Raw genomic sequence first — 19,393 nt, forward strand, 5'->3', positions numbered from 1 at the left:
CTTCTCATTGCGGTGGCTTCTCTTATTGTGGAGCACAGGCTCTAGGTGCACAGGCTTCAGTAGTTGTGGCATGTGGGTTCAGTAGTTGTGGCTTGCGGGCTCTAGAGCACAGGCTCAGTAGTTACGGTGCACGGGCTTAGTTGCTCTGTGGCATGTGGGATCTTCCCCAGACCCAGCTCGAACCTGTGACCCCTGCATTGGCAGGCGGATTCTTAACCACTGTGCCGCCAGGGAAGTCCCTCACGTTATTATTCTTGCAGTGACCTCATCACCAGGCCATGGGGATGAGGTGAGGAGCATTGGGCCGTGGGAGCCTGGGCCTTAATGTTAGTTGTATTTCCTTCCCAGAAGACTTGCAGACAGAGAGGTGCTCTGCTCCAAGTCTGACAAGCCTCCATTCAGAAAGGACTGGTTGGGTAGCAATCTTGATTTTTCAGCCGTGTTTCTGTATGAGTACGTTGATCCAAATGTGCTGCTAACACGTTTCTCACTTTGTTTAACTCCGATAATACCTTTCCCCCAACCTGCTGCTTTTATTCTGTAGTCTTGGTATTTGCTGTTCCTTTCACCTTCTACATCTCTCTGTTTTTTGGTAAGTAGGTGACAGGATTCTTTATCTGAGAGTTTCTGTGCTTTTAACTGTGGTTGTAATAGAAACCAGTCCAGGTCAGTATTGTGTTCCAGGTACACAAAAGATTGTGTTCCTTTCAGACTCATCCCTTTCCCTCAAACACTTTAGCTATGTGTCAAGAGAAACATTATTTTTTCCCATGTTAGTGACTTAGAGGGTTATTATTAGTGCAGTGGACTTCATCTGGTACTTCCTTCCTTCCCCCTGGACCTCTGCTGCTCCTGGATGGGGCCTTGGGAGTGCAGTTAGGCTTGGCAGCTGTGGTGGGATCCTGGGTCAGCAGAAGTCCACCTTGGTGTGTTGGAAGGGTGACTGCTCAGTGCATGAGGTACCTTTCACAGCCCATTTTGTAGTGGGTCTAGTTTCAGCCCTGACACATTGACCCTAGGGAGCTAATTTCTTTGGCTACTCCACAGGGGGTGATGGTCTTTCCCACCAGACACAAGTAACCTTCCTTTGAATTCTGACAGTTGCATTGAGGCTGATCCAGACTCTCACCAAACTTTCTCTTCTGTGTGGCTTGGTCCTGACTGCCTTTTGAATCTCTTTTAGAGCTCTGAGCTCTTCACCCTGACCTATGGGGCTCTAGTCACCCAGCTGTGCAAGGACTATGAAAATGATGAAGATGTGAATAAACAGCTGGACAAAATGTGAGTGAGCTCCTCTGTGGGAGAGACAGTAATGGGACTCCTGAGCACACTGAATCTACGTGGTCCCTTAGAGCCCAGAACAGGGTTCACTCTCGTTACCAACACTTTGGGTACAGTTTCCACTGCTTATTTATTGGGATGTTTTGGGATTGTCCTAGTTTTCCCTTAACCACCAACAGCCTTATGTTCAGACATAAGACATTCAGACCACGTAATATAGTCTGTTCTCTCATTTCTTTCCCAGGGGCTATAACATTGGAGTCCGACTGATTGAAGATTTCTTGGCACGGTCAAATGTCGGGAGGTGCCATGACTTTCGGGAAACTGCAGATGTCATTGCCAAGGTCATTATCCTGGGCCACCTGGCCATACTGAAGGATTGTCATTGGAAGGCACTGCTTACCACTCGCTCCCTTAGAAAGGCCCTTATTATTCCAGAAGAATAGCTAGGCAGCTGTTTGGACCAAAGAAGGCTTCCTGGTGGTTTAGGAATAGCACAGATTATGAAAAAGGGAAGAATGGTTGGGATCATCCCTGTGCATTAAAGACCCACTGAAATCAAAGCCAGATCTCTTCGACTGTGCAGATGTAGCAGAGTAGCATGGGGGTTAAGAATATAGACAAACCTGGCCGTGAGGCATATGGGAACTTAGCTCCCTGACCAGGGATCGAACCCGCGCCCCCTTCGTTGGAAGGCGAAGTCTTAACCACTGGACTGCCGGGGAAGTATGGTCCACATCCAAAAAAAAAAAAAAATCTTAGGAAAAAAAAATAAAGAATACAGACAAACCTGGCTTCAAATTCTGGCTCCAGTACTTAGTAGTTCTTAGGTAAGTTATTTTTAACTTCTTTAATTACCATTACCTCATCTTTAAAATGAAAATAAGAGCTACCTCATAGGATTTCTGTAAGGAGTAAATGAAAAAATGAACATGAGCATTCAGGTAAAATGAATGCCCTTATTGTAGCATGTATATAGAAAATGTTTGCTATTAATAATATTAGTGTTACATATTATAGGGTTAATAACAAATGATATAACAGCTATAGCTTTGTGGTGTTAGAAGAAGGGTTCAGACAGCAGAGAGAGAGGACAGGAAAGTGTGTTGGGACCTCTCTGTGGTTAGATGCTGGTTCAGGGCAGCCACCCCTGTCAGATCAGTGCTCCTTTCCACTAAGAAGCGCAGGTAATCAGCAAGTTGTCACCTAATTGTATGATGCCTTGAAGGAGAAGGGTGTGGAATTGTGCACAGTTGCTTTTCCTTTTTTGCCTTGAATACCTGAAGCTTCAGTGTCTTGCAGAGGCCACAGTTTTTTTCCTGAACCATTTAGTTCCCCTTGCTGGTCCCATCACATCACCTTCCCTGTCGTACAGCCCCTACTGCTCTTCCTCATAGTGCCATTGTGTGTTTTTCGACAGGTGGCATTCAAGATGTACTTGGGCATCACTCCAAGCATCACCAATTGGAGCCCAGCTGGTGACGAATTCTCCCTCATTTTGGAAAATAATCCCTTGGTGGACTTCGTGGAACTTCCTGATAACCACTCATCCCTTATTTATTCCAATCTCTTGTGTGGGGTGTTGCGAGGAGCCTTGGAGATGGTGAGTGCAGCTCTTTACCTTCTGAGACACCTGAAAGGTAGTAGGGTCTTAATAAATGTTTGAACGAATGAGTGGGCAAGTGAAAAGAAGGGCTTTTAGCTCACCCCGGTGCTTCGCTGCCCGAGGTGGTGATGCTGTCAAGTGTAGGATCCGAGCTGGAAATCTCCACATGGTGTTGATGCTCCCTGCTAGGCTGGGAGGTGGTGCGCTCAGCCCTCAGAGCCCAGGAACATCTGTTCCCAGATGGGCTTATTTGGTGACAGTTTGATTTGTGAGTGTTCTTTGCTAAGTCTCCCTTATTGGGTGGGGGCCGCTTCCTTCTGCACGGGAACTGGCAATCTTGTCCATGTGGAAACCAGCCCCCTTTGTTTAGGCTACTGTGGATGAGTCAATTATAGCTCCATCCCTGGTGGTTTCCCAGAGGCTGTGGCTAGGCAGCCGCCCCTTCATTTTCGCACTGTCCCCCAGGTCCAGATGGCTGTGGAGGCCAAATTTGTCCAGGACACCCTGAAAGGAGACGGTGTGACAGAAATCCGGATGAGGTTCATCAGGCGGATTGAGGACAACCTCCCAGCTGGAGAGGAATGACCACCCCCAGGACGTCAGGGTAGCTGTAGCAGGAGCACGTGTTGGAGTCAGAAAGCCGCAGTGCTCCCTCTGCCCTCTAGAATGCAGTGACTGTTTAACAAGGATGTTACATATTCTTCTAACCTGTTTCCCTTCTCCATGTTAATAAAGAGCGGACTGTGGTATAGTCCAGTTACCTTACAAGTGTGCACATTCAGGAGGGAAATTCTTTGCTCCCTCTCCCTTCAGAGGGGCTGGATGTAGTCATCCTTGGTTGGACTAGAAAGAGCTCAAACCATTTTACATTCCTGTTTGAATTTTCCAAAGTAAAACCCACCTTGACCCCATTAAGAGGCAAGCCTAGCACATTTGTCCCTGGGTCTTCAGAAAGTCATTGGTGAATGGCCGTAGGAAATCCAGGATTCACCAGGACAGGGGAGGAGAAGCTGGGAGGGGTGGGTTGGATTTGCTAGCTGTAGTGTGACACACTGTAGTGCTTGCCAGGAAAGGGGAACCAGTCATGCCAGAAACATTGACTTCTGGGAAGCCACCCAGGTCTCTCTTTCCTCCCTGCTGTTTGGAGGCAACATCTCCTCTTTTTACAGAGGGTCCATCTTTTTTTCTTACAAGTTCTTCAATAAAGACACGTTCTTGAGTGAAATCCCAGTCATGTCATGTTTTCTCTCTGCTCAGCCCTGGGAATTTTGTTACAGTGGGGTGAGGAGACCTGCTAAAAGTTCCTGTGCCCTACCTTGATTTCGTCTGGTCTAGGAATGGCTTCTTCCCACAGACCAGAGAGTCTGGGAAACCCGGTAGCAAATGAGGCCCCTTCAGAGTCATTTTTGAGTCTAATGTCTGTAGCAAAATCTAGAAGCAGACCATTATCCCAGACGTGACTAAAATGGACTGTCCTGGGCCCTTGGCCACCAAGTTGGAGGATTTGGCTAGAAAGACCATGTAAACCTTGGTATTAGGGTGCCATTTATTCAGTGCTTACCATGTGTCATTACTGTACCGAGCACTTTGTATGTATCATCTAATTCACAATAATTCCATTTTTAGGAGGAGGGCCCAAGTTGCCCAAGGTCATACAGCTAGTAAGTGGAAAAGCTAGGGTTCAAAGCCCCAGCCAAACTCCAAAGCCCGTGTTCTTAACCGTGATGCCTGGTTCGCACTGTGGGAGGGTGGGGGAGCAGGCCTGCGGCTCCCTCTCAGTGTCACAGAGCTTAGGATAGCTTTTAAAGGGAGCGATCAGAGGTCGTCAGGCCATATTTGGTAGCACTGTTCTTGGGGATGGCCTAGGGCCTTGAGGTCTCAGACTGTTGGGGTGAAACAGAGCCCCAGGCCTTCCCCGAGGTTAGTAGGCAGGCTGAGATGAGGGGAGCATTGTGCTTGAAGTGTGTCTTGGTCATAAAGGTTAGGACAAGGGTCCTGGGGCACCAGAGCACACGGCCTGCCTCCTCCAGCTGGGTTAAGCCTCTGAGGAGAGGAAAGATCACTTTTGTGTCCCCCAGTATAGGGGTCCCATCCTTCTCTGAGCCTCTTTACCTCCCCCTCCAAGTACAATTGGGGGCCCCAGGGCAGGCACCCCATTTTGGTCTACTGTATCCTCAGCGCCCATCAATGCTGGGTCCAGTCACACCAGAGTTTGAGTGAATGAAGGAGAGATTAAGGGAACAAAGACTGGGCCCCAGATGTGGAAAACGTTGAGTGGTGTCTGGACCCTGCCAAGAAAAGTGAGCTGCACCACCCTTTCCTTCTCCAGGGGGGCCCTTGCCCTTCTTCTCCTCCCAGACCACAACCAACTTCCCAGCAGCTGTTGGTATGGCGTGAGGTTTTGGATACTTCCTTTCTCAGAATTTAACTTGGGCAACGTTACAGGGTCGGCAAGCTGTGGAAACAAAGCCCCCTTGGTGAGTTCTCGCGGTTACAACCCCACAATTGTGTGATGTGCACCCAGGGGCTAAGGGAAGGGAAAGGGCTGAGGGCTGTGAGCTATTGGGAACATCACCTCATCCTCTCCCCAGATGAGCCAAACATACAAGGCCCAGCTACCCAACAGCTGGTCCCCCACCCCTGAAGTTAATTAGCTGTAGATTACATATCCCTTTGCTTTACTATGACTGAGGCTGGGACACCACACCCCCGCAACCCCCAGGCTAGGCCGTTCCCCATTCATGATGTACTGGCACAGCCAGCAGGATGGGGCAGGTTTGCCTGGCTGTATGGGAGCCAGCCAGAGGGGGAGCCAGCCAGTCAGGGTTATGCCTGACTAACCGGGGTGGCGGGGTGGGGGTGGGGGTTCCCAAAGAGCCTAGGTGGCTGGAGTAGTCCATGCTGGTGGCCTTTGGACTTGGTGCTGCCTGGGCAGAGCTCTAAGGAAAGGCCTTGCTCTGCAGCCTTTGGCCACCAGGCGTCTCCAGACCACCACTGTACTGTCCCAGAGAGTTACTATTGGATCCCTGGTTTTCAGAATTTGCCAGAAGATGCACCTGATGGAGTAAATCTCAGATGCTGGTCAGAGCCTGAAAGTGCCCCTTTTCTTTAGTCACAACCATGGGACCTGAGAACAAAGCTCACATGGCTGCCTGGCTAAGGCCCTGCCTACTGAACCCAGGGCGCGGGAAAGAACACGTTGGCTAAGAAGTCACTGGCTTCCATTCACACCCCAAACTCTCATGCTGGCCTCCTGAGTTGGACGAGCTAGCTCTGAGCCCTTGCCTAACCAACCCCCCCTTACTTCCTGAGTCGAGACCAGAGCACCAACCTGATGTAAGAGAGTCCTGTTCCTGCCCCGGACTCGCACCAGTGACATTTCCATATTCAGGTTACACCTTTCTCTGGTGGATTGGCTGCCCCTACGTTTGTACTGGGCATCCAGGTCTGAGAAGGAGGTGGCAAGCGAGGCCCGGGAGCAGAAATTGCACTAAGTAAAGTTAAAACAGTCTCCTAACAAGCAGTTCATTGTGAATGGCTGGGGGTGGTGGGTGCAGGAAAAGCATCCTCCCGTTCTCCCTCCCGGAGCTTAAGTGCTACCATGTGCTGTTCCCTGGAAGCCAGAGGGCCGGTGGGAGGGGAGGGGAGGGTGGCGGCAGGCGAGGAGCCTCGCTGTTAACCAATCCCCAGCCTTTGATGTAGGGCCAGGCCTGACCCCAGGACGGCCGCTGGCCACTGCCAGGGGAGCTGTGGGATGCAGCGCATTCCTGGGGGCAATTTACGCTTCTGGCGGCAGGAGAGGAAAGTTTTCTACTGTGGGGAAGGGGGTGGGGGGAGGGCGCTGCAGTCGAATTGAGGGCTTGGGTGTAGTACGGAATAATGGAGGGAGCCGAGCCGAGGCACAGGGCAGCACCCTCCTAACTCAGTCTGGCTCACCTAACCTGCTTGTCTAGAGGCCTCCTCCAGGAAGCATTCTCTGGTGGACCCAGAGCTGGTGAGGGGCAGCACCCTCACCCCCCCACCCTCCGGGCTCTGGAGGCCTGGACTGTCAGCCATAAGGGCATCTAGGACTGAGCCAGGCTAGAGGAGGGCTGGGAAGATGGTGTGATGAGCATGACAGCATGTGTGAGTGAGTGCGGACAATGTTATTCATAGCAACAGCTAATATTTAGTGCAGAGTGACTATGTGCCAGTGCGAGTCTAAGCACTTCACCTGGATTTCTCGTTTAGCACTCACAACAACCCTATCACTATTCCTATTTTGCAGATAAGAAAACTGAGATACACAGCTAACGCATAGTATCAATAGACTTACGACTTGAACCAAAATAGTCCAGTATTGGACACCAAGCTCTTATCCAGTACATTCTGTGTTGCATATGTATGTGTGTGTACTTCAGTGGGTGACTGTTGCCTTGTATTCCTTGGGGAGTGTGTCTGTATGTGAGTTCTTTCAGTTAATGGAAATGTAGCCCTGAGCTGGGGGCTGGGGACATGGAGATGCTGGGAGCTTCTGTCTATGGGGAAGCAGCTGAAGCCATGTGTGGTGGTGGGGAGGAGAGGAGAGGTTGAAAATAAGAGTCAAGGGCAAGTCCCAGCTCTGCACATAACTTATTAGTTACGTGACTCTGGACAAAGAATTTGAACTCTGAGCCTCAGTTTTTTTCATCTGGAAAATGGGGATCATAATGCCTACTTTGCTGACTGTTTTGAGGATAAAACAAAATGAAATATGTATATTTCCTGTCATAGGCTGAGTGTTCCCTAACTGGCAGTTACGATGAACATATTAGGGGAATTGTCTTGCAAAATTGTTGTGCTTGGATATGTCAGTGTCTGAGTGTGTGCAGATGGAGATTTTGCGAAATCAGGGGTCGTGCCTCTATTGCTCATTGCCATATCCCCAAGCATCTAGCACTACTTTCAGCATAAAGCAGGTGCTCAATAAATTTTTATTCACTGTTGGCTGAGTATAAGAATGGAGTGAGGAGGGCCCATAGGGAGAGGGTTGAGTGAGCAGTGTGGGCTTCCACTGGAACCAGCTACATATTTTTTTTTAATATGTATTTATTTATTTATTTGGTTGCACCAGATCTTAGTTGCGAAAGGCAGGCTCCTTAGTTTTGGCTCCAGGGCTCCTTAGTTGCGGCTCCAGGGCTCCTTAGTTGTGGCATACGAACTCTTAGTGGCGGCATGCACGTGGGATCTAGTTCCCTGACCAGGGATCGAACCTAGGCCCCCTGCATTGGGAGCGTGGAGTCTTATCCACTGCGCCACCAGACAGAGAATTTCCCCAGCTACGTATTTTATCGGGCTCAGTGCAAAATGAAAATGCAGAGCCCCTGATTCAAAAATTATTATGAATTTCAAGATGACCCACGAGAGCATAAAACTAAGCCCTTCTGAGCTACAGGCCCATGAAGCCAGCCCCGGCCTCCCCTTGCCTTTGAGCATCACCAGCCCCCAGCCTTCCCCCAGCCCAGCTGTTCAGGAGGCAGTATAAGGAGGCTCCACCCAGGCCTGCCGTGTTTCCCAGGCTATCTGAGGGAAGGTGAGGAAGGGGAAGGATTGCTCAGTGTGAGCAGGCCAGGGAGGGACTCAGTGAGCTGCAGACCTTTCCCCCAAGGAGCCCCTCCTGAGCCAGGCCAGGCCTGAAAGCAGTCCTCTGCCCTCCATCCCTCTAGGAGCTCACCACCCCCCCAAACCACCAAGCAGGCCACTGGGTGGTCTGGGCACATGTGGTCACATTTAGACATTGATTGAAGCAAAATTGTTATAAGATTAGAATATTTAAGGTAACTTTAATTTCCACAGCATTACTGGGATTTTTGAGGATGGGGCTGAGAGATCCCCTGGGGTAGAAGTGAGGAGAACGGTGGGGCCTGCGGGAGGAGTCTTCATTTCCCTAGTTCTGTAAGAGAGGCCTGTGGCAACTGAAAAGAAAGAAGGAGGGCTAGACAAAGGGAAGGACTTTCCAGGAATTGTAGAACCAAGAGTCTGTAGTCCCCAAGCAGACATGGAAAGTCAGGGGTGGGCATTGGGGTGTGCAGAATCACCAAGGCCCTGGTGGAGCAGCAGTTTACCAACACCACGCCCCCTCCCCAGACTATTTGCACACCCCAGGCACACATCTGTGCAAACATCCCTCTCTCCCATCAGCTTGCCAGACAGATGGAAGGGGTGGCAAGAGGAAGGTTCCAGCCAGGCCCTCCCCAGGCTCCAGAACCTAGGGTGGTTGGAGCCCAGAGTTTTCCCATTGACAGATCAAGAGAGAAATTTAGAAGGAATGGGAGAATCATGGTAACAGCAATAACAATTGCTAACATTTACTGGGTCATTACTACGTGCCAGGCTTGTATTAAACCTTTATATTCACTGTTTCTAGGAGGCTCTATAGCATGGTGGGAAAGGGGAAGACTGGGGAGCCAGCCTGCTTGGAGTCGATTCCCAGCTCATCCACTTCCTAGCTATGTGACCATGGGTGAGTCAGTTAACCCATCTGTGCCTCAGTTTTCTCATCTACAAAGTGGGAACAATTCTCATACCAATCTCAAAGGGTTGGTGTGAGGATTAAATGAACTAATCCATGAGAAGTGCTCACAATAGTGCCTGGCATGGAGTAAGAGCCCTGCAAGGGTTAGCTGTTGCCATTAGGGACTATCATTATCCACCCCCCTTTTTTTTTTTTGTGGTACACGGGCCTCTCACTGTTGTGGCCTCTCCCGCCGCGGAGCACAGGCTCCGGATGCGCAGGCCCAGCGGCCATGGCTCACGGGCCCAGCCGCTCCGTGGCATGTGGGATCTTCCCAGACCGGGGCACGAACCCGCGTCCCCTGCATCAGCAGGCGGACTCTCAACCACTGCGCCACCAGGGAAGCCCTATCCCCCTTTTAAAGAGGAGGAATTTGAGGTCTGGAGAAATGAGGTCACTTGCCCACAGTCACAGAGAGGCAGAACTGCGATCCAAATCCAGGTCTACTTGACTTCTCAGCCTGTGCTCTGAACCACCAGGCGGGTGCCAGCCTCGGCTCTGCCAGGGGCTGTGCTAAGCAGGTTACATGCCTCGTCTGGTTCAGTTTAACCAGCCACCCCATTTCATACCCCTGCTCAGGCCTAGAACAGTCCTTGAATCCTCTCTGGCCAGCTTCTGATTCTTGTGGCTGAGGAAAATAAAGCCCAGAGAGGGGCAGCAACTTGTTCAAGGCCACACAGCAGGGGACCACAGGCAGAGCCAACCCACTGATATCTAGGCACTACCAGAGACCGACCAATGATGGAAGCCCTGACAGGTGGGATGGGGAACCGGGCTGGGAGTCTGGCCTGGCCTAGCCTAAAGGTGAGCCTTGGCTGGAAAGTCTGCAACCTCTGGCACCCAGACACTCATTTCCTGTCTTGAGGTTTGCTGTGTAAAGAGCTGGTAGAACAGGAGGCAGCTGTGGCAGGGTCATGGCAAGACTGTTTCAGCCTCTGTTGGGGGATGGGTAGCTGAGGCTCACCTTGGGGGTCCAGTGAACACCAGGAGCCACAGGACAACAGGACAGGGCCAGACTTGGCCTCCTAGGGCCGGTTGAAAGGAGAAGGAGCTGGAGCCCTCCCTCCCTGCAGGGCATTCAGCAGGGGGAGAAGAGAGGGGCTGGGGACATGTGTGCCACATAGAGCCAGGCAGGGGGCCTCAGGAAAGTTTAAAGGGTGAGTCAGGAGAATCAGGGGTGGGATCACGTCGGGGACTGAGTATGTGTTGCAGCAACTGTGTGCGCGGAGCCCATGGGAGCCCCTTCCCGGGCACAGTGCACCCCCTCGCTTGCCTGCTTGCTTCACCAGCGCCCCCTTCACTGAGGTCCCCCCGCCAAGAACAGCTCACACTCAGAGCTAAGAGCTCGACGTGGATTAATGGATTTAATCTTCACAACAAGCCTATGAGAGCTTTTTAGATGAGGAAACTGAGGCTCCAGAGGTTAGGTAACTTGCTCAAGACATGCAGCTGGTGAGTGGTGGCTCTTGGACTTGAACCCAGGCAGCCTAACTCCAGAGTCCCTGCTGCTTAGCTCCCACCCTCTCCCTGAACGCTCACCCCCATCTGATCCCCATCAAGGGCCTGGTTTTCACACCAGCTCTGGGGGAGGGCCACAGCTCTCCACCCCAGCCAGTGTCCTCTTAGGGACCCTGCCAACCAGGCCCCCTACCCTTCCTCGGACAGTGCCCCAGCCTGGCTCCCCTGCTGTCCCTCTGAGCGGCTCAGGCCAGGAGGCCAGACCCAAAGACCCTTTGCAATCCCCCCAATCTGAGGGCTAGGATGGGAGTGGGCCCAGACTCTGGAGGTGGGTGAGGATGGGAGGCCCCATCGAGGAGTGGCAGGGCTGGTGTGTACCTTGGCAGGGGGACAGCAAAGTGGGAGGCCTTCGGAGGGCAGGCGGTAGGAGGGTGAGGGGGCCATGGAGGTGGGCCCAGACCCAAAGACAGATAGCCGTGGGCCCTCCCTGCTTCTTTTCTGGACCTGTGGAGCGTCTTTCCCACTTAGACCAGACACACACACACACACACACACACACACACACACACACACACACACACACACACACACACTCACACCCTCACCCCAAACCCCCTTCCAAACTCCCCTACTGCACTTGCTGCCTCCACTTCCTACCCTGTGGCTGCTCCTTTGGCCTCTGCAGCCTGACCCCTGCCCCTGCCCCTGCCCTCCACCCCAACCACCAGCCCCTAATTGCCAGTCCCAGACTGTGACATCTTGATCCTGGGGGCCTCCCTGGCCTTCTAGAAACACCCTGTCTTTGTTTTCTGAGTTACTGCTCTCTTGGTTTCCCCCCACCTCCCAGCCCCACCTTCTAGGTCTCCTTTGCTGACCTCTCTTCCTCTACAGGTCCTTTGAACGTTAATGGTCCTCTGTCGTGGCCTGGGCACTCCTTCCCTGAGCATCACTCCCATGGCATCAGTCACCATCTGTACACCATGGGCCCCTAATCTCTAGCTCAGAACTCTCACTTGCCTGCTGGATACGTGGAAGCCCACAGCAGTGTGCACCTCAGTGCATCTGACCATCCTCCTTCTGGACCACCACCTCCCCACTGCCCAATCAGAAACTTGGGCCCTGTCCTCGATACTTCCCTCTTTCTAGGTCCTTCACCCCCACAGCCAAATCCTGCCTATCCCACCTTCTTTATTCCTCTCACATTTGACCCTTCCTTCCAGCGCCCATTGTCCGCCTCACTGGACCAGCCAGGATTATTCCAGCAGCCTCCTCACCAGTGTCCCTGCCTCTGTCTTCCTCCACGTAGAAGTCAGGGGGCTCTTTTTTTTTTTTAAATTGGCGTATAGTTGTTTTACAATGTTGTGTTACTTTCTACTGTACAGCAAAGTGAAGTAGAGAGGGCTCTTTCTGAAGCCCAACTCTGACCACGTCACTGCGCCGCTCCAGTCTTCAGTGGCTCCCCATTTCCCTGAAGTGAAGTCTAACCAGCTTCTGCATGGCCTACAAGATCCTGCTGCCGGCCCCTGTGAGCACACAGACTCACCTCCCTAAACCCAGAATGTGCGGGTCACCACCGTCCCTCCTCCCGCTTCCCCCTAAGTCTCCCCCCTACCCCACCCCACCCCCGCCCCAGTCCCTCTCAGCTAGGTCACCACTGGCAGGAAGCCTTCGAGGACTGCTCAATTATGGGCCATCACGCCTGTGCTGCCCCATCCCCGCCCTGAGCACACCATGCCCCCCTTCTGGGCGACAGGGTCTGGGTCTGTGTCCGCATAGACGGGTCGTCCCCGAGAGCGGGGGCTCCAGACACAGGCACAGGGCGCGTGAGGGTGAGTGGGGACCGAGCTGCCCGGGATGTGAGTGGGGTGGGGGGTGTCTGAGTGGGTCCCGGGAGGGGGGCGGCTGTCGAGGCCGGGCTGGGCGCGGACCTTGGCGGTGCCTGTGGAAAGAAGAGGGTGGAGGCCCCGCCCCGCCGCGCCCCTCCCGCCTCCCTGGCCCCCCCGCGCCGCCCGCCCACTCCGGCAACCGCGAGGGGCGGCCGGCAGAGCGACGCGGAGCCCTGCCGGCGCGGACCCCGACGACGCCCCTGCCCGGAGCCCGCGCGCCCCGGGCCGCCCTCGAGGGCCGGGAGCGGCGCCAGGCGGCCGCCCCTGCAGGTAACCGGGGGGGTGGGGGTGGGGGGGGAGGCGGCACGGCTGCCGGGCTTGGGGGCTCCGAGGGCAGGACCCGGCCTGGGCTTCCCCCAAAACTGTCCGGGACAGCTGGGACAGCTGGGCCTGCGCCTCGGACTCCGAGGTGAGGACGGGATGGGGTACTGTGTCGGGGGTCGGCTCTGGTATGCGGGCGCCCATCCCGTTTCCTGCTTCCCGGGGCAGAATCCCAGATAAAGCCCCTTCCTCCCCTCCTTCCCAGAAGCGGGGGCTCCAGCTTCAGACAGTCCTGGGTGGCATCCCTGACCATGTGTCTCGGAGCAGTCACTTCACCTCCGGGAGTCTCCCTTCCCACCTGTAAAATGGGGATGACAAAGCTTGGGGGTGGGGGGGGAGGCGGCACGGCTGCCGGGCTTGGGGGCTCCGAGGGCAGGACCCGGCCTGGGCTTCCCCCAAAACTGTCCGGGACAGCTGGGACAGCTGGGCCTGCGCCTCGGACTCCGAGGTGAGGACGGGATGGGGTACTGTGTCGGGGGTCGGCTCTGGTATGCGGGCGCCCATCCCGTTTCCTGCTTCCCGGGGCAGAATCCCAGATAAAGCCCCTTCCTCCCCTCCTTCCCAGAAGCGGGGGCTCCAGCTTCAGACAGTCCTGGGTGGCATCCCTGACCATGTGTCTCGGAGCAGTCACTTCACCTCCGGGAGTCTCCCTTCCCACCTGTAAAATGGGGATGACAAAGCTTCCATCGCAGGATGGTGGAGCAGGGGGGAGGGAGCAGAGGCCTTAGACGCCCCCCTGTAGCCCCAGGCAGGGGAAACCCCTCAGCTCTCCTCCCCATCTCTCTCACGATTCTAGTTTGCTGGTGACCTCCCGGTTTCCCGTTTTTTCTGCTTCTGCCCCCAAGTTCCTCCTATTCTAGGTGTCCTGGCAACACCCCCCAAACTGGAGACAGGGGTTCGGAGGAATGTCCCTGCCAGAGGCTCAGCATCTTGCTGTAGCTCAGGCCTGAGACCTGCGGGGGTGAGGGGACTGTTGCCCGGATCAGAGGGGCAGGGGTCTGAGGGCCCCAGAACAGCCTCCCCAGGTGTCTGTCCTGGGGCTGGAGACATAGTGGCCCCGTTAGTCTCCGGGCGGAGAGACACTGTTCATCCAGAGGAGCCCATGAGTTGCGAGCCGGGGAAGGGCAGACCCTCTGAGTTTGCTTGTTGTGTGTATGCATGTGTGAGCCTGTCAATGTGTGCATTTGTGGGGTGTGAGGGGGACAGTGAGTGTCTGCCAGTATGTTATTAACGTGTGCGTCAGTCAGTGTGTGATTGTGTGAGGTTCTCAGTGTGTGTGAGAACGTGCTAGGCTTTTGACGCAGAAATACCACTGACCTCCCTTGGGACCCTGGCAACCCAGAAGTCCTTCATCCTGTCTACCTTCGGCGTCTCTTGCTAAGGCCTGTGCCCTTGTCTGGTGGCAGGGTCCATCCCCTCCTTGGAGTGCCCCTAGTGAAGGCAACCTCCTAGGGAGCTGCCTTGGGTGTTTGGAAGATCTGGGGGCTGTGGAGCTGGGATGGCTGGAGGGTCAGGCAGTCTGGGGTTCCTCTCTGGGGACTGACCCTTACTGGCCTGAGTAGATGGGGGGCCCTCAGGGAGCCCATTCTAGAGCCCAGAAGAGGAGGTGTGAGGGGCAGCAACCTTGCACTGGGAGTTGGTGGTCTCAGTCAGGGCATAGATGTCCCCACTGGCCTCTTGCTGGGCTGGTGAACACCGATAGACCCTTGGACACACAATCACCCCAAAACGATAATAAGGACACACCACAGATAGAGTCACGCACAGCTGCATAGCTACACTCCCTCCCATTGTCAGTCATACACAGTCATACACCAGAACATGCACTGTTGAAACACATACCACCACAGATGCTGAAACAACAGACAGAGCATGCACATGTGCACACACACACACACACACAAACTCCTACAGACACATGGCAGGCCCTACGTGGCCCAGCCAGTTGTACTCAGACAGGACAACACACACACACTTACACTCACCAGGGTCTCTCTCTCCAGTTTCACTCTGTCCACCACAGTGAAAATGAGTTTCCGCTCTTTGGCTGAGGAAGGGGAAAGAAAAAGGGAGGTGAAGATATCAAACAGGGCTGTCAGCCTGAGCACCCCAACTCCCCCCCGCTCCGGGTCTGAGTCAGACCAAAGGCTGGTTGCCCTGCTAGTCCCCCAGCCCACTCCAGGCCCCCCAGTGGCAAGCATGGGGCTCCCCTTGTAGGAAAGTGGGGCCTCAGATGAGCCAGTCCCATCGGTGGCCTGAGGCACTTACAGAGCCGGGGTGGAAGAACCAGAGGCACAGTGGCCTCTCATATTGGGTGCAGCTGTCTCCCAGGGTGCCCGCGGAGCTACATGAAGGGGAGGAACCTTACAAGCCAAAGTGTGTGTGGGAGGAGCCATCAGGGGAAGCAGCAAAGAGGTGACTCTGGCTGCGGTTTTCAAGAACTTTGAACTTTGACAGGTGCAGGGCGTGGTAAAGGTAAATGAGGGCATTCCAGTCAGAAGACACAGCATGTGTGAAGGTGTGGAGGTGGGAAGCTGCAGAGTTCTCTCAGGGGACTGTGACTACACGGTGACAGACTGAGGGGGAGGGACTGACAACTATTTTGAGGTCAGATTTCCTAGGGCCTTGTCAGAGAAAGGGTGTGAGCTGCAGAGTGGTGCAAACTGGGAATCACTCTGGTTGCTCTTGGGGGAAAGGATGAAGAGGGATCTTACAGGCAAGGAGACCACTTAGGAGGCTGGGCAGAGTTTGAGGAGGAAGGTGATGGGGGCTGAGATGGGTGGTTGCCATGGGGATGGGAGGCAGGTATAGATGGAGAGGAGTAAGGAGAGAGATTGGACAGGCCTCAGTGATGCTTGGCTGTGGGGATAGGAGAGGGCGGGCCAGGAGCCTTGTACTGGGTGGCCGTGGTCTGACCCCAGAGAAGTCAGGTCAAGGGGAGATGTGGGTTTGAACACCAGGGTCTGGTATGCTTAGGTGCAGGGGGCTGAGCGTCGAGTGTGGCCATGGGTCTTGGGGCTAGTTTAGTGTCTGGGAGACCTGGCTATGTATGTTTAGAAGCCAAAGAGGATGTGTGAGGCCATATGTGTGCACACGTGTGCCCAGACATCAGTTAGGGAAGTCACGGTCCCAGAAAGGGAATTCCAGGCCTGCTCTGTTCTATGGTGGCGGGGTGTAGACAGCAGATCCTGACCTTGGGAGTCAGACAGACTGGGGTTACTTTCTGCGTGACTCTGGGTAAGGGACTTCCCATCTCTGTGCCTCAGTGTCCTCATCTATAAAATGGGAATGCTAATACTTGTCTCCAGGATCCTTTTGCCTGCAGAGAGGTGAGGAGTGGTCTGAGGTCACACATGATCAGGGTGCAGTGCCAAGAACTTTCACCCACACTTCTGATCAGTCTGTTACACCTCTCTGGTTGGATCCTGGGAAGGGAATGGGAAGGGCCTGGCCCTGCTTCCATTCAGATTCTTGGAAAGTTCTGAATTGAGAAGTGACTGTTTCCATGCAGGCTGAGATTTCTGGCTCTTGGAGGGCAGAAGAAGTGGGTTGCAGAGGGTTACTGCCTCCTGGAGAGAGCCATGCCAGCACTGCAGGCTCATCTCCTGGATGGGATTATGGAGACTCAGAGAGGAAGTTGCCTCAGGTCACATGGCAGCCAGTGGCAGAACTGAGCCCTGAGGACAGGACCCTGGGCTGAGGCTTCCCTTCCTCTCAGAGGCCTCCCTCCCCTAGCAGGGGTCATCAGGAACCTGGGATGGAGGGAACCTTGTCATCTGAGGTTCTCTAATTTCAATTATTTCTGTCCCTCTGGAGGAGGGTAACAGAAAGAGTTTATTGGGCACCTACTGTGCTTCAGGGCCTGTGTTTGCATATCTCATTTAGTCCTTGTAACACTACTGCAAGGCAAGGGTCGGTAGCCCATTTAACAGAGGGAGAAGTGGAGGCTCAGAGAGGCCCATAAACTGGCCAAGCATCCCCTTGCTGAGTGCCAAGCTGGGATTCACTCCCAGGTCTGTGAGGATGTACAACTCATGTTCTTCCCACTGACCTCCCGGGTCACTGGCCTCTACAGGGCTTGGTTTGGCGGGGAAAGGAATGGAAACTTAATTGTTGAGCATCCGTCCACAGTGTGCCAGGAATTTTCATACACAAGGCACTCTTTTGAGGGACAGGGAACATGGGGAGTAGCAGTCATGAGAAGGTCAGGCCCGGAGGGTGGCCAGGACAGTGAGGGCTGGCATGGTGTTTTCTAGTATCTCCGAATGCGCTGTGGTCCTGGTGGGTCCCGTGAGGGTTGGCAACCTCTGGGAGCAAGGGGTCCTGGCCACGGGTCCCAATTCTGCCACTGGCTGTGAGCTTTCCCTGGATCTCCATAGTCCCATCCTTGATACGGGCCAGTAATGCCTCCGCGGCTCTCCTTGGAGCCTGTGGGGAGGAGCAGTGTAGATTGTGTGTGGGGGTCATTTCTCCCTCCTGAAAGACCCCAGGAGGTTGACTGGTCCCCACCCCCATCCAGCATCCACTGCACTCACTAACTAGAAGCTCTCTTGTGTCTAGCCTCCTTCCCTCCCACTGTGGCCGCTCCTGGCCGCCACACAGCTCTGTGTGGGCCCTCCAGGCCATGCTCCCTCTGACAGGCAACCAAGGCTCAGCTCGTGGCAAACATTCTTTTCATAGTTCCTGGAGCACAGCAAATCCGGCTGCTTAGCCAGGAATGCAGAGCCCCCTCCTGCAGCGGCAGCAGGGGCTTGGGCAGGGGAGCCCCTGGAGGTCAGGCAGGACAGGGGTGAGTGGAGGACCCCTCCCAACCCGATACACACGCACACGCAGACACACGCAGACACACACACACACACACACACACGCACACGCAGACACACACACACACACACACACACACACACACACACACACACACACACACACACACACACACACACAGTGCGCCTCAGCTCCAGAGAGCTGCAAGGCTGTCCTCATTATCTGGGAACTCACTCAGCTTCAGTCCAAACTGACATCGTCCACCACTGGCTGGCTGGTGAACCTGGGCAAATGACTTCTTTCTGAGCCTCTGTTTCTTCATTTGTAAAACAGGGTTTATAATTTAACCTCACAGGGCTTTTGGGAGGCATCGTGGTGATGATGATGATAATGATAATAGGAAACATATATTGAATGTTCTTTATGCCAAGCACTGCTTGAAGTCGGCTACATGAAATTAACGCGTTTAATCCTCTCCAGTGCTCTGCGAAATAGGAATTGCTCCCATGTTATTGACCAAGAAGCTGAGGCACAGACCACTGAGGTCACTGCTAGTAAGAGGCAGGGCTGGGAGAAGACTGTGAGCAGCTGGGCTCCAGAGTGCTTCTTAATCCATCATGATTTTTTAGGCAAGACTCTTAGCCGAGGGCCAGCTCATGGCAGGGGCTCAGAAAATGGAGACTTCTCCCATGAGCCCCTCTCTGGGAGGAGCCAGCTGTTCACCTCATGGCCATCAGCATGTCAGGTTGGAAAGTTGGGATGGGGAAGCAGGCCTGGGGTCCTGGCCAGTCTCCTTGGGCGCCTGCGCTCGCCGAAGCTGGTGGGGGACGGGGGGTATAGACCGTCCCCCCACATCTGGCCTGAGATTTAGCTGGAGGCAGGCTCTGTGCAAGGAGGAGATGTCGCCAGGGGAGGGGCTCAGGAGGAGATTAGGGAAGGCAGCTGAGGGCGGAGGTTAAGAACAGAGTCCCATTGAAGTCGGCTCAGGCACTGCCCTGGCACCCCCACCCACCCCACCTTCTATTTTGTAGGACCGCGGGAGCCTTGGTCAACTGGAGTGGGCTCCTGAGGCCCGTGATAGGAGCTGCTCACTCTGTCGCCAGCCGTGCTGGCATCTGGGTTGTGGCAGCACAGGCGGGGGTGGAGAAGTGGGGAGAAGTACCGTGGCTGTGGTCTCCAGGAAGCCCAAGTATACAGGGGTTTGGCCATTTAGGGGCTGTGCAAGCCCCAAGGTTCAGATCCCAGCCCCGGTGCTTCCTGTCACCTTGGAGAATGGATGTCACCTCTCTGAGCCTCAATGCTCCTCCTCAGAAAAATGGGACAGCAATTCCCGCCTTATAGAGTTATGGGAGAGCATGATAAAAAATAATGCCTGGAGCATGCCTAGTGCTATGTCTGGTGCAGAAAATGTACTTGGGATTTTTAGAGACCATTATTATTAAGGGCTAACATGGGTGGAGGGGATGGGGAGCCAGCTTTAAGCTGTGCTTGAGGTCTTTTTTTTTTTTTTTTTTTTTTTTTTTTTTTTTTTTTTTGGTACGCGGG

The 19,393-nt window shown here is 54.1% G+C and overlaps 1 protein-coding gene and 1 long non-coding RNA gene across 4 annotated transcripts in view; both read left to right on the top strand.

Moving 5' to 3' along the window:
- The window catches only part of TRAPPC3 (trafficking protein particle complex subunit 3), a 14,312-nt gene extending 6,460 nt beyond the window's left edge, over positions 1-7,852 (top strand). For 2 of the 3 annotated variants that reach the window (XM_007117967.4, XM_007117965.4), the window contains exons 2-5: positions 1,184-1,281; positions 1,526-1,625; positions 2,702-2,884; positions 3,353-4,117. In XM_007117967.4, coding sequence (XP_007118029.1) covers positions 1,280-1,281; positions 1,526-1,625; positions 2,702-2,884; positions 3,353-3,472 — 405 coding nt within the window. In that variant the 5' untranslated portion in view covers positions 1,184-1,279 and the 3' untranslated portion in view covers positions 3,473-4,117. Of the gene's footprint in view, positions 1-1,183; positions 1,282-1,525; positions 1,626-2,701; positions 2,885-3,352; positions 4,118-7,154 lie in introns of those variants that run through there. The other variant, XM_007117966.4, reaches the window with a different exon arrangement.
- Positions 7,853-13,007: 5,155 nt separating this feature from the next.
- Positions 13,008-19,393, top strand: part of LOC129391844 (uncharacterized) — a 9,816-nt gene continuing 3,430 nt past the window's right edge. Inside the window, exon 1 of the long non-coding RNA XR_008616601.1 lies at positions 13,008-13,033. This is a non-coding gene — a long non-coding RNA (uncharacterized lncRNA). The remainder of the gene's footprint in view (positions 13,034-19,393) is intronic.

The sequence above is a fragment of the Physeter macrocephalus genome, unplaced genomic scaffold (genome assembly GCF_002837175.3).
Source record: "Physeter macrocephalus isolate SW-GA unplaced genomic scaffold, ASM283717v5 random_202, whole genome shotgun sequence".
Lineage (NCBI taxonomy): Eukaryota > Metazoa > Chordata > Mammalia > Artiodactyla > Physeteridae > Physeter > Physeter macrocephalus.